The 20,459-nt window shown below is 40.9% G+C and overlaps 2 protein-coding genes across 2 annotated transcripts in view; one reads left to right on the forward strand and one right to left on the reverse strand.

Moving 5' to 3' along the window:
• The window catches only part of HHLA2 (HHLA2 member of B7 family), a 152,254-nt gene extending 140,877 nt beyond the window's left edge, over nucleotides 1-11,377 (forward strand). The window contains 4 exon segments of the mRNA XM_060099827.1: nucleotides 4,374-4,691; nucleotides 7,291-7,416; nucleotides 9,773-9,831; nucleotides 11,079-11,377. Coding sequence (XP_059955810.1) covers nucleotides 4,374-4,691; nucleotides 7,291-7,416; nucleotides 9,773-9,831; nucleotides 11,079-11,126 — 551 coding nt within the window. The 3' untranslated portion in view covers nucleotides 11,127-11,377.
• Nucleotides 11,378-14,042: 2,665 nt separating this feature from the next.
• Nucleotides 14,043-20,459, reverse strand: part of MYH15 (myosin heavy chain 15) — a 182,184-nt gene continuing 175,767 nt past the window's right edge. The window contains 4 exon segments of the mRNA XM_060098804.1: nucleotides 14,043-14,213; nucleotides 16,133-16,267; nucleotides 17,228-17,273; nucleotides 17,275-17,321. Of these exon segments, the coding sequence (XP_059954787.1) occupies nucleotides 14,043-14,213; nucleotides 16,133-16,267; nucleotides 17,228-17,273; nucleotides 17,275-17,321 (399 nt within the window).

Below are 20,459 nucleotides of genomic sequence, written 5' to 3' on the forward strand. Positions count from 1 at the left end.
CAGCGGCCGTGGCTATGGGCCCAGCCGCTCCGCGGCATGTGGGATCCTCCCGGACCGGGGCACGAACCCGCGTCCCCTGCATCGGCAGGCGGACCCTCAACCACTGTGCCACCAGGGAAGCCCTGTTGAGGATTTTTGAATCTATGTTCTTTGGGGATATTGGCCAGTAATTTTCATTTCTTGTAGTGTCTTTGATTGGTTTGGTATCAGGGTAATGTGGCATTGTAGAATGTGTTTGGAAGTGTTCTCTCCTCTTCAATTTTTTGGAATAGTTTGAGAAGGATAGGTATTAACTCTTCTTTAAATATTTGGTAGAATTCTCCTGTGAAGCCATTTCATCCTGGACTTTTGTTTGTTGGAATTTTTTTAGTACTGATTCAGTTTCATTACTAGAAATCAGTCTGTTCAGCTTTTCTATTTCCTCCTGAATTAGTCCTGGAAGAGTGTAGGTTTCTAGGAGCTTATCCATTTCTTCCAGGTTGTCCTATTTGTTGGTGTATCACTGTTTATAGTATTCTCTGATGATTGTATTTCTGTGATATTGGTTGTAACTTCTCTAATTTTATTTATTTAGCACATCTCTTTTTCTTGATGAGTCTGGCTAAAGGTTTTTCCAATTTTGTTTATCTTTTCAAAGAAACAGCTCTTAGTTTAATTGATCTTTTCTATAGTTTTTTTGGTCTCTACTTCATTTATTTTCACTCTGACCTTTGGTATTTCATTTCTCTACTAGCTTTGGTCTTTATTCATTCTTCTTTTTCTATATCCTTTAGAAAAGATACGTTATTTGAGATTTTTCTTGTTTCTTGAGGTGGGCCGGTATCATGATATACTTCCCTCTTAGAATTTCTTGTGATGCATCCCATAGATTTTGGAACATTGTGTTTCTATTTTCATTTGTCTCTAGGTGTTTTTTTATTTCCTCTTTGATTTCTTCATCAACACTTTGTTTTTTAGTAGCATATTGTTTAGTCTCCACATTTGTGCTGTTTCCAGTTTTCTTCCTGTAATTGATTTCTAGCTTTATACTATTGTAGTCAGAAAAGATGCTTGATATGATTTCAGTCTTCTTAAATTTATTGAGACTTGTTTTATAACCTAGCATTGTGACCTATCCTGGAGGATGTTCCATGTGCAGTTGAAAAGAATGTATATTCTGATGTTTTTTTTGTATGGAATGGTTTCTACTTATTTATTAAGTCCATTTAGTCTAATGTGTCATTTAAGATCATTTGCTTATCTGGGAAACTATTTCTTCTTCAATTCTGAATGATAACCTTCCTTGGTAGGGTAACCTAGGTTGTAGGGTTTTTACCCTTTCAGCATTTTAAATATATCATACTACTCCCTTCTAGCCTGCAAAGTTTCTGCTGAAAAATTAGCTGATAGTCTTAAAAGAGTTCCCTTTTATGTGACTCTGTTTCTCTTGCTGCCTTGAAAATTTTTTTGTCTTTAACTTTTGCCATTTTGATTATGATATGTTGGTGTGGATCTCTTTGGGTTCATCTTGTTTGGGACTCTTTGAGATTCCTGGACCTGAATATCTGTTTCCTTCTTCAGATTAGGGAAATTTTTAGCCATTATTTCATCAAATATGTTTTCTTCCCCTTTCTCTCTCTCTTCTCCTTCTGGGACACCTATAATATGAATGTTAGTATGCTTGATGTTGTTCCAGAGGTCCCCTTAAACTATCCTCATTTTAAAAATGTATTTTTTTGTTGTTGTTGTTCTGATTGGGTGGTTTCCACTATTCTATCTTCCAGGTGACTTATACATTCTTCTGTATTACCTAATCTGCTCTTGATTCCCTCTAATTTTCATTTCAGTTACTGTATTCTTCAGCTCTTTTTTATATTTTCTAATTCTTTGTTGAAGTTCTCACTGTGTTCCTCTGTTCTTTTATTGAGTTTGGTGAGCATTTTTTTTTTTTTTTTTTTTTTTGGCGTACTCGGGCCTCTCACTGTTGCGGCCTCTCCTGTTGCAGAGCACAGGCTCCAGATGCACAGGCCCAGTGGCCATGGCTCACAGGCCCAGCTGCTCCATGGCACGCGGGATCCTCCCAGACCAGGGCACAAACCCACGTCCCCTGCATCGGCAGGTGGACTCTCAACCACTGCCCCACCAGGGAAGCCCCTGGTGAGCATTTTAATGACCATTGCTTTGAACTCTTTATCAGGTAAACTACTTATCTCCATTTCATTAGGGTAGTTCTTTCATTTGGAACATATTTCTCAGTCTTTTCAATTTGTTCAACTCTCTGTTTGTGTTTATAAAATTAGGCAATACAATTACCTATCTCAATCTTGAAGGTATGTCCTTGTGTGAGAGTCTCCCTATGCAATCTCCATGTGCCCAGTGGCTTTGGTGGGAGAGCTGGATATGAAGCAAGCATGGAGAGGGACCTTTTCTGGGGCACTCCAGGGCTATCACTGGCATGGGCTGGAGCTGGGGGGTGGGGTGGGCTAGAGTTGGAGCCTGGTATGGACTGGGGCTTCTCCTCAGGTGTGTTGGGGGCTGCTGCCTTGGTGAGGGGTGGGGACTAGAGCTGAGCCAGTCACAGGCCAGGGCTTCTTCTGGGGCATGCTGGGGGTGCAGCCTTGGTAGGTGCAGGCTGGAGCCAGGGGGGCTAGAGCTGGAGCCTGGAACAGGCCAGGGCTTTTCCTGGGGCATGTGAGGACTACTGCCTTGACAGGGGTGGAGCTGGAGCAGTGCAGGGTCTCCCTCATGGGTGCGGGTCCTGACTAGATCACTTCTCTTCCCCTCCTATTCACCTTGGCGTATTTTTTTCTTTATATCCTTAGTTATAGATGAGCCATTCTGCTGGTCTTCAGGTCATTCTCAGAGAGAGTTGTTTTATATGTAGTTGTAGTTTTAGTGTGTCTGTGGGAGGAGGTGAGCTTGGGGTCCTCCTACTCTGCCATCTTGGTCCTGCCTCCACCCCTGAGTTTCAAATTCTCAAAATATTCACCAAGAAGACACTAAAAATATGAATTATTCACTACCTTTATATGATGTCAATAGTGTGAGCAGCCAGTGTTCTCTGTTCATCAGCCAGGCAGCAATGGAAACATGGGAAAGGGTTGAAAATATTAAATTGCAAATATTTTCTAAGGAAAATCATAATTTCTCATGTTTATTCAGAAATGAGTATCCTGGAGTTCCAACAGTTCCTTGGGCTCAATGTTATTTTGTCTTGTTGAGGATCTATTATGTGCCAAGCTTTGTCACTCTCAGACTGTGAATTTAAAAACCAGATGTGTACTAGATGCTGTGGACTCTTACTTCTGGATCCACAGCATCTAGTACAAACATGTAAAACTAAAACTAAACCAGGAACATAGCATACAAAGAGAGTGAGTAATTCTGTTCACTGTGGTTGGGTATGGATCAGGTTTTTACAGAATATATGCTTAAGGAAGTTGCATAAGGGCAGAATTTTAAAAGAGCAATAGGAAATTCCAGGAGAACATAGGCATTCCAGGCAAAAAACATACTATACACAAAAGCACAGAGGAGTAAATATTGCTTGAATTTGTGGAAATATTAATGGTTGAGGGTTAAACGGAAGTATCAAAAGATAAGCCTAGAGTAGAAGGCAAAAACCAGATCAAATGCCTTCATCTTGCTGAAGAGCTTGAGCCAGCCCTGGAGGTAGTATGGAGCCAAAGAAGGATATGAAATATTAGAGCGACTGGAAGTGGCATTTTAGATGGCTTGCTTTGGCATCACTCTCTCGCAGGTGGACTGCAAAGTAGGTATGTCTAGAACCAGGGAGAACAATTCACGGTAGTCCATAGAGGTCAGCTGACAGAACCAGAGAATAGGAAGGACAAGATGGAGTTAGCTCTGGAGGGGCAAGCTAAGAATACCCAGCAGAGTCTCTGTTCTAAGAGCTTGGTCCAGTGAGGAATTACCTGCACAATTAGAAATACACTTCTTATGTGCAAGAAAAGAGACTCTGTCTTGAAAGAGAGATTAAGGAGTGGTGGAGACCATGAAAGTAGCAGAGACTGCCACGGTGTAGATAGTGACAAGGACGTAACTCCAGCACTCGGGATCAGCAGAAGAAGATCACTGAGTTTAAAAGGCTGATAACCATAGCAACATTCTTGAGTGATCACCGTCAGGCTGTAGGAGTTAAAAACCAGGTGTGTCACCTTCCTAGCTGGCCCAGGCTTAGGTCTCCTGAAGCCTAAGCTTAACCTTGGTGGGAGACTTTGAAATAGTGGTAGTAAAGCTTTTAATAAACTCCACAGTACAAATATCTCATTGCTTTCCAAAAGGTATTTTCAAAGATATTTCTAAGTGTAACTTAGAAAATTCTTTTGAAAATTTTGTTTTCATTAATCTTTACTTTTCTATTCTGTTGTTAGATGGACTTCGTAAAATGCAAAATGAAAACGTTTCACTCTCGTGTAAACCTGAAAACGGTTTTATCCTACCAAATCAAGATTTCACAGTCACTTGGTCCAGAGTGGACAGTGGGAATTCTTTGGTCCTGGCTTACTTTCTGAACTCCTCACAAGAAACAATTATCAATGAACCCCTACTTTCATGGAACAAAGAGCTGATAAACCTGCATGACTTCTCTTTGACTTTGAAGGATCTTCATCTTTCAGACAGTGGGGAATACCTGTGCAATATTTCTTCAAGCAAGTATACTTTACTCACCATCCAAACACTGCATGTAGGTAAGTTACAAGTAGGGTTGCATAATGGGTTTAGGGTACAGCATTAGAGATTGTGAACATCAAACAGGAAAATTAGGTTGCCATTTCAAGAATACCTTTGTATAGAATTTCTGAAAATACTGTCTACAGGGATACTTCCAGTCAAGACAATCTCCTTCCTTCAACCGCAGGCAAGTCTTGCATTGAAAAAAAAAAAAAAAGAAATTACTCCCCAAAGATTTCCTTTTTAGGGTTTCAGGGCTTCAGAAATGAAGAGGGAACCTATATGTTTTGTTACTCTGTGGGCTGAGCATCTTCAGTTCCTGCTTACCACTGTGCCTCATCTGTGCCTCAGGGTCTGGGTTTGGGGAGTTGAAGCTGTGTAGGTACAGGAGGAAGTTAGAATTTGGACTCTGCTGGATGCTGGGGAAGCATGGTCTGTGAATCTGGTGAAAACACTTATCAAAGGACATTTGAAACATTACGTGTATGCCTGATTTGGCTCATTTTTTTTTTTACCTCTATTGGTAGCTAACTGGTAAAACTCATTAATTAAAATATTTCTAGTCCAGTATCCATAGAGTCATGGAATGTGTACTCATGAAGTTGACTTTCAAGGTGGGCTGATCACCCTTACCCTTAAGTGATCAACTTGACATCATGGGAGACCATGGCACTTCTCTTTCTATTCTTTATTAAAATATGAGTCAGTGGAACATATGTTTTAGAAATATTTTTGTCACTCTAGTTATGAAAATTAGGAGAAATAACAGATTTGAAGGTTTGGAGATTCTATTTAGTGCATTTTGGAGATAAGAATACAGAGTTGTCCTTGGGTCAAGGACAACTTCAAACAGATAGAAACTTCAAGACACTGAGTGATAACACTCCCTTGGTAGAGTTGCTACTTTGAGGGTACTGAAAACTGAGATGCAGATGAAGCTCCTATTTTTCCCCAAAATAGGGCTGTCACTTTTACATAAAATACAGTTAAGCTTTAATTCTGTTTTCTTAAATGTTGGATTCATTTTGGAGTTTAGAAAATAATCAGGAAGAAACAGTCTGAAGACCACATCTGGCCCATCTTTCTAATTAGAGGTCTAATTTTCAGTTTACACAAAGTGAAGCATCATGACCATTCCATCTCTGTCAAAGAAAAGCTTTTCAGAACCTCTCATTCTGAAGTAAAATACTGGTCAGTTGAGACTGCAAGAGGGTTTGCCCGTACTTCCCCCCAGAAAGTGGTCTATAGCAGGAACTACCCCATCAGGGCAGGGAACAGGACAAACACTCTTTCAAGGAAACTTGGTGTTCTGTACTGAATTGCAATTTTCTGCTTGCTGCCTTGCCCAGGAAATACTGCAGTATTTGAAAAGGAGGCTCAGATAGTGGGGCTTATGATTCCTAGAGTCTGGATCTTCTATAGAAAGTTTGCACTGAATTGAATGAAATTAAATAATTCTTGCTAAATAATTTTGCTGCTGAATCAATGTGTGATCTTGGACAAATCCCTTTACAGATGGGGGAACTGAGGGTCATGGATAAAGTAAGAAGCTGTACATTGCAGAATTTTCTTCAGGAGGAAAAATATGCCTATGAAAACACCTTAGGAAGTCAACATTTCTACTTAATTACTCCTCTACATGGGTGTAGAATTTCAGGATGACAAATATGTGGCGAGATTAATGTTTTATTGGTTGTAAAACATTAAGTATATTCATAAAAATTGACATCCATTATACAGAGCTGTTCATTTTAAAGAAAAGCCATAATTATCTTCCCCCCTGAATTTGACCTCTGTTCTCTAATGCTTGCTCCTTACTCTTTGGTAGAACATGGATTATAAGATTAGCTGGTTCTGACTTTGGTTACTCAAGTTCTCCAAGTTTCTGGCTTCTGAGTTCCCCACTTCCTTTAATACTAATTATAACAATGCTAGTTCCAACAAAGATGCTGAAAAGAGTTCTGGCTCCTCCAGTTATTCCTGAGGAGCTCCAAGCACTATTGGTTATCCTGGTGGTCACCTGTCACCTTTTACTCAAGATCATGGCTCCTACTCAACTCTTCTCATCCCCTCTGCACTGCTCATCTCTATTCCTCTAGGATCCTGCCTTCTCCAATCCAAGGGTTCACTGCAAACTCCCTTCATCCCCCAAGGAATACACTAGGCTGAGGCTAGTTTGTAGTCATAATTATTCCTCTGTAAAAGTGTGTTGATTATCTTATTACAATAAAAAACAATAAAGACTTAAAATACATAGAAGACTCATTGTCTCTCAAGTTTTCAGACTTTTTCTCTCCTGACTCTCATCCCCACTAGGCCCCAAATTGGTTAATATCACAGCTTTGGCAGGTTTCCCACAATAGATACATTGAGGTTGGGAGTTATTATTTATGCTCATGAAAAACTCTGGTCCAGACAGGGCTGTTGTTCATATCTTTAATGGGTCTTTTCACTAGGAAGAGTTTTTTCACTAATATGAAATCTGTCTCCCATCCAGGATGCAGAAATAGCTAGTTATAAAATTAGTAAACATACTCTACTCACCATCTATACATTTTCTTTTATTTTCTGGTAACTTTTCTTCCAGCTTATAGACTTTTTGTTTGTTTTATTTAGAAGCAAGTCAAGGAACAGTTGTCGTAATAATTGTTTCAACATTGGTGGCAGTCATGGTGGCAGTTTTGTTGCTTTCAGGGGTAACTCAAGCTGTTAAATCAAGAAGATGCATCTGTTTCTGCACAGGTAATATCTCATGGAGGATTTGGTCTTGTGCCTGGGTGTTCAGGTAGAGGTGCATCAAAGATACACCTGCAGCTGCACACCTACACTGCTGCTAGGCATGTAAATAGATCTGAATTTTATGCAGAGTTGTTTTTAAACTTTTTCAAAAATTCTTTAAAAGGTGCCCACATTTCCACCTAACTACTTACTTCTAGGAAATTATCCTGAGTTAAATGGTCAGAGACACAGCAAGCTATATACAAGCACATCCATTGAATCACACTGCCAGTTTTTCATGGAATATTTTAATAATAACAGGAAATTGATAAAACGAATTGAAAGTCACATGTTATTTAAATTGTTTTATTTGTCTTTTTTCTACTAAAGAGAGAAAATTTAGATATGGCAGTAAAATAATACCCAGGATGATCTGAATTATCTTGCATTGAAAAATAGCTGGAAAGAAGCCAAAACGTTCTTTGCCTTTGTAGAGAGGTACTACACATCTCTCCACCACACAATCTGCCCAGGTACTTCTATTATGGCTGGACTTCCTTAAGTCCCTGGGCTCTGTTTTCACTTTCTTTGAGCTTTGCCTATAGTTGCTACTGCTCAAAACAGCATTGTCCTTGATGGGCTATTTTATTTTAATCCTTGTTAAGTTTTTAAAAAAACTTTTTCTAAATTTTCTGCTAGAAACCTGTGTTACTTACAGCAATTTAATTACTTGTAGTAATTTAACATGATACATTAAGATTCCATGGTCACAGGACTTCTTAAAAGACTTTGCTTTTATCAACAGAATTAGATCTATGAAAAGCTTGAATTTACTTATTTCCACATTTTACAGATCAGAAAACTAGAATCCAGAAAGTTAACACAAATTCTAAGTAGGTATGTGAAACAGACTCTTATATGCCCCACCTAAGATGACCCAGCTAACCAGTGGCAGAGGTAGCTCTAGGCCCCAAGAAGCTCCCCCTTCTTTCATAATCTCTCCGAGAAAGCTCTGAGTGTCCTGGGAGGTTTAAATAGATCCCATGTCCCTTCTTTTGATTGATATTTGCCTATTGCCCCTGCTGAAGTTAGGGTTATTTGATATAGCAGACACCATTATTGAAGGTAGGATTTTAAGGGTGATCATGAGTGAGGATTTCACCAGTTGTAGCCCTGTGATTGATTACACTAATAGGTCAGTCCCCTTACTTGTTGCTCCTGTCTCTTAGCTGCCAGAAGCAGGAAAAGATGGGAGGTTGCAGGTAGTCTAGTTTGTCCCCCACATGTAAACCCTAATATAATGATACTTGTGATTAGGTTCCAATTATAGGAGAGGGGGCACTACGTACTGCTCCAGAATGATGGTTTAGTTTCTGTATTGGAAGTGTGCACAAGTGAAGTTCCAACACACAGTACCTGGCACACTCAAAACTGGACAAAGGGGAGCACAGAAGATAGTGCATTCCCCCAGAACTTTGGTAGAAAACCTGAACTTGAAGGGACAAGGAGAAAGAGCAGTGCCCAAAACCTGCAAGGAGAGTCATGGAACGAGCTGTGTTGTAAGGAGGGTGACCTTCACTCAGAGGACACAGGTAGACTCTAGGGAAGGAGCTAGAATAAGTACCTGATTTTGTCCTTCCCTGCCTTTGATCTCCACCCTACCTGGAAACCAGAGGGAAGAGAAGCCCTGCAGGTAGAACCCATCCAGGTCAGCTTCCCGTGGCAGAGAGCAGGATGGATTCTGATTCTGGAGGAGCAGTCAGGAGATATCAGAAAAAAACATGTTAGGGTATTGACCACTTAAAATAAAAAGAAGTTCCACAGTTCTGTAGTTAGGTGGGCTGAAAATATATTTCAAGCTGTTAAACTACAAGTCACAAAACCTCCAGTTCCCAGGTTGTTGTTTCATATGACTATGGCTTGTATGTTTTCTTTTTAAAGTCCCTTTTCTATTACTCTGTTTTAAAATGCCCTTAGTATAAATTATCCTAGAGTTTAGCAAGACCCAGAAGGAAGGCCTTCCTTGAGAAATGACATTATGTCTCTTTTTCCTATCCATCACCACCTTGGCTATTTTCCATTGTTTATATCTGGTAGGAATCAGGCCAACAATCTTAAAGAGCCAGGAATTGCTGACCTGGTTGAATTGCCTTTATCCCTGCTTTGGAGGAACTGAATCAGCCATAAGAATTTACTGCTGTCTGTTTCTGATGAGGTATTTGTACATTAAATGCATTTTTAATGCTGTTTGTTGGAAAAAAGATTTGAAGAGTGGAGTAACTAACGTGCTTCTAATAACATAATTATACTGAGGAGGGAATAAGGGAGAATTTGGGTGTTTGCGAAGACGTGTTTTTTTAAGTTCTGTTTTTTCTTGTAGAAGGGCATCCATCTACTGATCAGAGATCTAGCCATGCCGGTACTGCAGAAGAAAACATGGTAAGGCATTTCCTTTATCAAACTCTTTATAGTATAAGGATGCTACTGTAAAAGGTAATTGAAGTTTTGACTGATTCACACATCATCATGCAGGACTTTGACACAGAAAAAAAGGCAGGAGGGGGCTTCCCTGGTGGCGCAGTGGTTGGGAGTCCGCCTGCCGATGCGGGGAGCGCAAGTTCGTGCCCCGGTCCTGGAGGATCGCACGTGCCGCAGAGCGCCTGGGCCCGTGGGCCGTGGCCGCTGGGCCTGCGCGTCCGGAGCCTGTGCTCCACAACGGGAGAGGCCACAACAGTGAGAGGCCCGCGTACCGCAAAAAAAAAAAAAAAAAAAAAAAAAAAAAAGGCAGGAGGGATTGCAGGATAATAGAATGGGGAAAAAAATACACTTAGGCTTTTCCCACTGTAATTAAATATGCTCTACTTGCTGAAATAAGTGCTTGCTGTTATCATCTCCAACTGTTATTTGTAAAGATGATTTCAAATGGCACTATGCACCAATATACTTATTATTCTGATGGAAACATGGGATTGCATAGGAGTGGAAGGCAATACAGACAGATAAAGAAGAGAAAAGCAGACTATAATTTCTGCCCAGAGTCAGACTGCTGACCTTCTACACTTTTCCAGCCACTTCTAGGTTCCTTCAGAACTTATAATTCACTTATGAATTATAGCTTGATTGCATACTTCCTTTTTGCTGCACACCTTTTATTATTTATGAGTTCCATTAATCAGAAGAAGTAACAGTAAAGAGTGGGGTAAACTTGTTTTTCTACTTGTTAAAATCTCAGAAACATCTAGCAGGAAAATTAAAATTAACTGATAAGACCCAGACTTCATAACTACTTATTTTATAACTGTCTCACGGATCTCTGATTACAGATGCAAACAGTAGCTTAAAGCTCCCTCCTCCCAAAAAACAAAACAAAACACTACCAGCATTAAATACTTAAGATAAAAATGGTTATTCTGGGCCTCCCTGGTGGCGCAGTGGTTGAGAGTCCGCCTGCCGATGCAGGGGACGCGGGTTCGTGCCCCGATCCCGGAGGATCCCACATGCCACGGAGCGGCTGGGCCCGCGAGCCATGGCCGCGGGGCCTGTGTGTCCGGAGCCTGTGCTCCGCAACGGGAGAGGCCACAGCAGTGAGAGGCCCGCGTACAGCAAAAAAAAAAAAAAAAAAAAAAAAAAAATGGTTATTCTGACATGAACAACAGTGATTTTGAGTCCATCTTTCTTGGTTCTAGGCTCTTTCAGAATATTCATTCAGTAAAGGAAGTGAAGACAAGAGTTGACAGCACAGCACAAACATCCTTAATATCCAGTGATCTCACCTCCCCTTTCTTCACTGCGATTCCAGCAATGGCTTGTTATGACCTGGCAATTCTACCACTGCAAAGACTTGTGATACTGGAAACAGAATAATTACGTTCTTTCTCACGACCTAAGAATCATTCATTGACCCCCTACATGCATCAAGATTATAAATGCCTGGATGCCAAGGGTTCCAGTTCAGCGTGGAAAAGAACTATCCCATTCATTTACATTCCTGCTGCAATCAGCCCAGGAGGCTACAGTGAGGTTTCCGCCAAGAACTCAGAAGAAATGAATCACTAAGAGATGATTCAAAATCTGATTAACTAATGATGGGTGAGTGGTAGAAGCAGAAGTCACTTTAGTGAAAAGGTGAAAAACCAGAGCCTAGAAAACAAGGCAATGGATTTGCTAAAGTATTGTACTCTAGTTTTATATGAATGGTTAATATCAGTTTAATCAACTAGATTTAGTATGGTGAGTCTTAGGGACCCCAAAGAGTAAGAATGTCAGTATCTCTAAGACTACCCAGGGTGCAAAGGGCCCTATCAACTCAAGGATTGACATCTCTGGGGTTGGGTTGTACCCTTCAACACCAGGGTTTGCATAGCGGAGTGACCCTAGTTATGAAGATAATTTGATTTACTCTTTTGGCTCAGTTGTCATATTGTTAATCAGATTTCTAATAAATTTAGATTTTCATATAAATTTTTATGCAAGGAGAGAATGGATAATTCAGCTGGCTGGATGATCTGTTCTCAATTTCATCATCAATATATAAGAAAGAAAGCCTAACCAGGACTTTTGTTAACTTATTCAAGTTTTTAACTGTATAGTTTACAGGAGAAAACCAATCCTCAATTGTGTATTAATACTACCTGGTCCAATTTTCTTTATCAGCTGGACTTCTTTCACAAGCTCCTACTTTGCACATAGTTCTGTTGACTTCAGGTATTTGCTACAATGTTGTGACCAGTGTTCATCACAAACAGTAAAGTATTAAGGACGCTTAAAGAAAAACTTTAGAAAAGGATATAAGACACTTGGTGAGGAGAAAGTGCTCAGAATTGCTCTACTCTACTTACGGTGATGAGGGTGATAAATTTAAAGACCAAAGCCAACACACTGAGGATGGTGGACAAGAAGGACTCTGTGTCCTTCAACGCCGCTGAGTCCCTGAATTAATCTTAGAGCCACCTGTGTGAAGCAGGTTGGATCAGAGAGGCAGACTGCTGAGAACGACAGAATAAGGATTTATTATAGAGATTCAACGTTATAGAACTGTGGGCACTGGTGAAGAAGTCTGCACCAGGCTGTCCCCTCTGCATTTGGTGCTGGGCCTGAGGTCGCTGTCGGTCAGTTGTGCCAGCGGTCAGGAAGGACAGCTGGACACGGACTGAGGAGGGACTGGAATTTATAAGAACAAACTGGACCCCATGCAGTGTCTCAGGGCCTCCAAAGTCAACACTGTGAGTGACCTGTAAGATAAGCTGGCGCCCATTGCCATGGAGCTGCACACCTGCCGGGCGAGGATTCTGACAGGAGCTGAGAGAGCAGCGGGTCCATGGAGCTGTGGCCCATCCCAGCTAGCTCACCTTTTTAGCCTGGAGTAATATTTGCCAGCTATCACTGTGCCTGGGGCCATACATTGACTTTACGAGCACAGAAAGAATCCAGCTGTTCCTTCACTTCTTCCTCTCACATCTGGTGTATATTTCTCTTGTGTACCTCCAGCTTAGCCAAATTGGTACAATACAAAGACAGCATACCAGCTATCACTGACCTGAACATCTTGTGTGGGGTGTTGTTTCAGTATTGCACAAGTATGTAGCCTACGTGGTTGTCCAGCAGGAGGGTTTTACCTACAAGTGCAAAATGCCCAACTATGACTATATGTAAATCACTATAGAATGCTAAGAAAAGCCTGTTGTCTCCCACCATTAGTGGCTAAAAATATAGACTCACGGATGTAGAAATAAGGCCAGCAGAGTTCACTCACTTCAGTAATAACCCTTTACCAATATGCCCTAGTCCCCATGGACCATAACATAGCTCATGTCTTCTGTAAATATTACTCATTAAGAAGCAATATGTACAAAGTATTTTTTAACATCAGAATTTAAAAGATTCTTGCATCTATTTAATCTTTCATGGGAAATGTTTACTTGCCTCTGAGGATCAAAAAAATCCCCACTACACTTGGAAGCAACAATATTCCCTTTTATTATTTCATTTTCTGATCACCTTGTTTAAACTACTTTGGACACAGCATAAACACGTTTTTTAAAACGTCTGTTTCACAAATGAGTGAATATATCAAAACAGAGACTTATAGATACAGAGAACAAACTAGTGGTCACCAGTAGCAGGAGGAGTAGAGGGAGGGGAAGGGGATTAAGAGGTACCAACTTCTAGGTATAAAATAAACGAGACACAAGGATGCAATGTACAGCACAAGGAATATAACCAACATTTTATAATAACTTTAAATGGAGTATAATTTGCAAATGTCGAATCACTATGTTGTACACCTGAAACTAATATAACGTTGTAAATCAACTATACTTCAGTAAAAAAATTAAGTGTATGTTTCAAATGCAGCTTACGTTTCTGGCCATAAAACAGTCCCTCCTTGTACTTCTCCAGCCTCTGTCCTTTATACACAAGGACTGGTCATTCTTCATGAACCTGAAAAACAGAATATCAGCGTGTTCTGTGAGAGTCCTGTGACTTTCATTAGTGCAACGCATACCAAGAACCATACCCAGTGCTTTCCAGACATAAGCAGGACTTAGCCAACTCTTCATTCGCTTCAAAGGGAGGCAGGGAATTGAGGCAATTATCTGCATGAGAGAAAGCAGACACCGGTAATTCACCGCAAGGGTGTGCTCGGTCACTCAATTTTCTGCTCGCCTTGCATTGCCAGTGAAGGCAGCGCCCTCTATAGAAGACCCCATGAGGGAGAGACTAGCCACATCACCAATTTGCTCCACAGACCTGATGCACAGTTCTATCAGAAAACCTTTTCCTTTGGTTTCTGACAGTTGAAGGAATTTCAGGCTCTCCTCCTGTGAATGGAAAACAGTTAGTCATTGCACTGCCAAGGACGATTTTCCTATTCATCTCTGGCCTCTCAGAAGCAATTTCTGCTTCACTCATTTTATTCTTTGTTGGAAATAATCGTGACAAAGTCGAATGCATTACATCTGTTTCTGAGGCCCTTCGACCTCCTGCAGCTGAGTGCAATTGCCACACGTGTGAAATATTTCCCTAAACAAATCCATTACATGGGGTTGCTGGGCAGCTTCTACACAGAAGACCCCAGTCTGAGGCCATAACGCTTCTCAAACTGAGGCCAGAGTTCAAACCACTTAACTGGACCTCTCTATATAGGCCTTATCCCTGAGACAACTATTTGCTCATCGATAAGAAATTTCTGGAGTCTGCAAATGTCTCATATTTGGATCCAAATACATTCAATATAACCAACTTTTAGTCTCTTCTTCGAAAGAGATCCTTTGCCCTCCCATAAGGTAGTATTTATTATTGGCTGCCCTATCTACTTATCTTGCACAGTTATTAATAATTCATTTATAATAAATAAGAAAGACCGGGACTTCCCTGGTGGCGCAGTGATTGAGAGTTCGCCTGCCGATGCAGGGGACATGGGTTCGTGCCCCGGTCCGGGAAGGTCCCACATGCCGCGGAGCGGCTGGGCCCGTGAGCCATGGCCGGTGAGCCTGTGCGTCCGGAGCCTGTGCTCCGCAACGGGAGAGGCCACAACAGTGAGAGGCCCGTGTACCAAAAAAAAAAAAACAAAAAAAAAACCCAAGCATGTACCATGTTTCTAAAACTGAAATGACGGTGCCTGTGCTAAGTGCTCTGTAGGCATTCTGTGGAGGGTATCCAACCTCCTTTAATTCTCTCCTCCTAAAGCCAGATCACACTTTAAAACTGTGTTTCTGGGAACAATCTCAATGAGGAAGCTGAGGCTACCCTAACTGCCACAGTATGAAGTTTGTGTCCCCGCCCACAAAATTCATAGGTTGAAATCCTAACCCCCATGGTGATGGTAGTAGGAGATGGGGCCTTTGGGAAATTATTAGGTCATGAGGGTTGAGTCCTCGTGACTGGGATTAATGCCCTTATGCAAAAAAGACCCCAGAGAGCTTCTTCCTTCCCTTTCTACCATGGGAGGTTACAGTGGGAAGAGGGCGTCTACAAGGAAGTGGCCCTCACCAGATACCAAATCTGCCAGTACCGTGACCTTGGACTTCCCAGCCTCCAGAACTGTGAGAAATGTTTGTAGTTTGTAAGCCATTCAGTCTCTGGTATTCTGTTATGGCAGCCTGAACAGACTAAGACAATGACCCTGCCAAGCCTACAGTTTAGTGCTCTCTGTCACTCTATCACTTTACCAGGAAAATTAGGGCACTGGCCCCTACTACTGGATCAGAACTAAAGTTTGGGGGACCAGAGATGTAGACAGTCCCTTTCTCTGTTTTAGGGAAGATAGCTAAAAAGCAGGACTCTTCCATTTTTTCTCATTCATGGCCTCAATTTTAAATGTGTCCGCCTGGGGTCTCCATGTCAATATGATACAAAGTCACATACTTACCCACAATAGAAGGAGTTCACTTAGAATTTCAAGCAGATCCATCTGTGCTTCTTTAACCATCGTTGCTCCCTGGACTTCTGACGGTTCTACCCACATGAATCTAGGCCCTGGAGCTCAGAGCTTGCACATTAACCTAGAATTAAGCATTTGAGAAGCGTAAATACAGTGTGCATCCCACTCAAATGCTTAGTGCTTCATACTACCTGGACAAGTAGAATTAATAAATATAGGAAGATTTTGTCAGAACCTGTTTTTTAATGTAGTTTTTTAAAAGCCTTTAAAGAGAGAAACAAGAAATTTCCATGTGATGACATGAACCTGAAACACAAGTGCTTTAAAAGTTAGAGCAGAGCTGAATATCTGATGTACCTTTTCCCCAAACTCTTTTGCTTTAATCTTGAGCTTATTAACTTGAGATTCGGCTATCTCTGCCCTTTCCTTAGCTTCAATCAACTTATGTTGCTGCTTCTTATACTTGGAAAGGTATTGACTAGCTTCTGCTTCCTGTAAAAATAAAAAATGAAAAAAAAAAGGAATCCCTGAGCCTACTAGTCCTATTTTTGTTCTGCTCTGACATTAGAAAGTTGAAAAATGTGTGAAGGAATCTAAACTTCTGAGTATTGAATGGAATATCATATTTTGGTATGATATATATGGATTCAGATTCCTAGCAGGCACCAGATCCATTTTATAACTGTTGTTCCCTGGAAATTTAGAACATGGTCAGCACTTTCCACCAACTGGATGTAGTCCAGCTTTCACAGATTTGGTATGTGATAGATTAACCACAGTTATTTGTTTTGTAATCAGTTTAACATCCTATTCTGGGTAGAGGGAGCTTGTCTTTACAATTATAAGGGTCAACAGGTAATTATTAGACATAGCAGTATTTTAGCCCAAAGCATTTAAATAATCAATTCAAAACCCTTCAAGATATATTATTATTAGGCATAAGCCAATATATATGGTGCTTATCAATTACATTCCATGGAGCTATGGCTACTAACCAGGGTTGACAAGTACATTTCAAGAGATGGTAGTTTTGGCCACAGTTATGTCCAGGCGCATCAGGAAAAAAAGGACTGTGAGCTGCATTTATGTTCAAGCAAGGTTTTAGAGTGAGGAAAGCCCTAGGGTGAGGAGGGTCTCAGGGTGATTACCCAACCAAAACTTTTCCATCTTTACATGATACCATGCTCTTATTTGGCTCATTTTTTTGCAATGCACATGTTTGGGCATAACCACAAGGTCAAGGGAGAGAGCTCTGGCTCCCTGGAGGGAAAAGTTGCACAAATTTTAACCATAGGTAATAATTCTAGCATGAGAAAAAACAGAATGAGCAGACTTTAAGCTGAGCTGGTCCTCTCTGACAAGCTGCTCATCTAGCTTAGGGCCACATATCTCCATTAATCAAAAGTAAATGGCTAGGAAATCCATGAGGCTACAAATGCCTCAGGTACTTACCACTGCCTCAATTTCCTGCTTATAACTTTGTACGTTTAGCTGGATTATCCATCAGAGTCTGCATCCTGCTCATATTTTTCTTATCTTCCTCTGCCTGCAATGTATAGGTATGTATGTGAAGGTGATTTGAAGGATCCAGCAGTATGCATTGGGTGTAGCCCCACATGAGGAAATGAGAGTAAGGAGATTTTATTAAACACCAAATTTAGAGTTATGATTTGAAAAATGGGTTTAACTCTACTCATCCCAAGTTCTAAGAGATTAATAAACACAGCTCAGAGTAATGACAGTCATTTCTCCTGATCCACCACAGAACTCCCAGCCTTTGCTAAAATGGAAGTTAAAGCCACTAGTTTCAATTTGGCCTTCAGCCCTCCCATCCCAGCCAAGCCACATCTGCCTGTGGTTTCTCAGTGCCCGCCTCCAACCCCCATCAAATCAATTCCTCCCTTGAACTTTCTAGTTGATCCTTGGCTTTGGATAATGGAACTACAGGAAAGTTTAAATTTTCTGGAATTCTGGTGTGGGCATCAGCAGAGATAGGGAAGAAAATTCCATAAGCTGTGGGGACATTTTGGTGTGTTCTCATTGCTTCCATTGCAATCCAGCCTTGGGCTGGAGAAAGAAAATCTAGTGAGGTGGTGTTTCTCAACCATGCTCTGTGAAGCCCTGGGTATTCTGAAGAGAAAGCAGTGGAGAGACAGACATGTAGGAAGGCTCTGCATGTCACCCCCTTTCCTACACCTTTTAACTAGAGTATCTCCACTTTGGAGCTGTTGAACTTCCCTGAAGAAGAAAGTATCTTAACTGGCTGATGACTGAGATAAATAATTTACCCAAGACATACCCCCACTGCTCAAAAATTTCTTCTGGCTCCATCTTACCTATTCCATCAAGTATCAACTTTTTTGGTGGCTTTCATGGTTTCTCCACTTACCTCCCATGGCCCTCCACAAACTCCCTTCACTCCAACTAGTCTCATCTCCTATGCCTCCATAGCTATCCTGCTTGTTCCCTCCTTGCTAGGTTTAACCATTATCCCCCAGGACACACCACACAGGCAGCAGACAGAAATGCCCAGTGTTTTCTTGAAAGAGGCCTATTTGCTTCTCTTAGTAGCTTCGGCCCAAGGGAAAGGTTTCTAATTTAACATACATCAAGGGGCTGACTGCATTACTCTCCAGAGACCGGGGAGGCTGGTGGGCACTATCTCCACACTGTCCCTCTGCCTCACTCCAAGATGCTGGTATCTCTTGCAAAGGAACTTGTGCACATATTTGGTGGCCCAGTTTTTACAGCTGCTGCCCAGGGGACACCCCTTGAAAGCTTGGCTCTGGTGGCCAGCAGGACTTATGTTCATGGGTCCTACAGTACTGCAACAAACAGAGTTTTCAACTAGCAACCACCCGCTCCTTCCAGGGCAGTAGCAGAAGACTGAAATGCCTGGGAAAGCCAGTGGGTACCATCTTCACATGCCCCACCCAGGTCACCAGTATCTCTGAGAAAGGAGCTTATGCACAGGTCTGGTACACTGACTTTTGTAGCTGATGCCCAGAGGATACATTCCTTGATATCCTGTCTCCAGTGACCAGCAGGGCTTGTGTTCACAGGTACAACAGGATGGTAGCAAACAAAGAAACAGTTCTTAACTGGCTGTCACCCCAAGGGTCAGAACAGAGGAAACAGAAATTCCCATCCTCCAGTCTTTCCTGGAAGAGGTATATTTGCATACTTTAAAAGCTCCCACCTGAGGGTATGGCTTCCAATCAGCCTGCATCTAGGTACTGACTGAGGGACACTGACAGCTCTTGGACACCCTCAACTACTGGGAGCCACTAAAAACAAAGAAGGCCACTTGGACAATCACAAAGTTTTCAGAGACAACCAAGAGCTAGGGTAGGGTTGAACAATAAAGATCTTCTCTTACATGAGACTACTCATTCAAGACTGGGAGAGGTAGTTGTTTTATCTGACGCATACAAATCAACACAGAGAGTAAAAAAAAATTAGGAAACAAAGGAATATGTTCCAAATGAAGGAACAAGATAAAACCCCAGAAAAGGATAAAGTGACTTACCTGATAAAGAGTTCAAAATAATGGTCATGAACATGCTCACCAAGCTCAGGAGAACAATGCATGAACAAAGTGAACATTTCAAAAATGAGAAAATATAAGAAAGTACCCCAAACAGAAATCACAGAGATGAAGAATAGAATAACTGAATTAAAAAATATAATAGAGGCATTCAACAGTAGACTAGATGAAGCAGAAGAAAGGATCATTGAACTTCAAGACAGGGCAGTGGACTTCATCCCATTAAAGTAGGAAAAAAAAAAGAAAATGAGTAAAGACAGCATAAGGGACTTATGGAATAACATCAAGTGGACCAGCATTTGCATTATAAGGGTCTCAGAAGGGGAAGAGAGAAAGAAAGGGGCATAAAAGTGATTTGAAAAAATAATGGCTGAAAACTTCCTTAACCTAGGAGGGAAACAGACATCCAGATTCAGGAAGCCTGAAATTCCCAATGAGATGAACCCACAGAGACCCACACCAAGACTATATTAAATAGTCAAAAGTTAAAGACAAAGAGAGAATCTTAAAAGTAGCAAGAGAAAAACTACTTATTACATACAAAGGAAACTTCCATAATACTATCAGATTTTTCAGCAGGAACTTTCCAGGCCAGAAGAAAGTGGCACAATATATTCAAAGTGCTAAAAGAAAAAAAAACTGCCAATTAAGAATTCTCTAATGGCAAAGTTGTCCTTCAGAATGAAGGAAAGATAAACAGTTTTCTAGATAAGCAAAAGCTGAAGTTCAGCATCACTATACTGGCCGTACAAGAAATGTTTAAGGGACTTTAAGCTGAAACAGAAGGGCACTCATGTGTAACAGTAATGTATAAATCTCACTGATAAAGATAAATATAGGTTAAATTCAGAATAATCTAATATTGTAACGGTGGTAGATAAACACTTATAAATCTACTATGTAGGATTAAGAGACAAAAATGGTAAAAATAACTATACTACAAAAACTTGCTAATGAATATACAAGATAAAAAGATGTAAATTGTGACATCAAAAATATAAAACATAGGTGGGGAGAGATTAAAACGTAGACCTTTAGAATGCAACAAAACTTAAGTTGTTATCAACTTGAAAAAGACTGTTATAAATACAGGTTGTTTTATGTAAGCCTCATGGTAACCACAAAGCAAAGCCCTAT

The sequence above is a fragment of the Mesoplodon densirostris genome, chromosome 5 (assembly GCF_025265405.1).
Source record: "Mesoplodon densirostris isolate mMesDen1 chromosome 5, mMesDen1 primary haplotype, whole genome shotgun sequence".
Classification (NCBI taxonomy): Eukaryota; Metazoa; Chordata; class Mammalia; order Artiodactyla; family Ziphiidae; genus Mesoplodon; species Mesoplodon densirostris.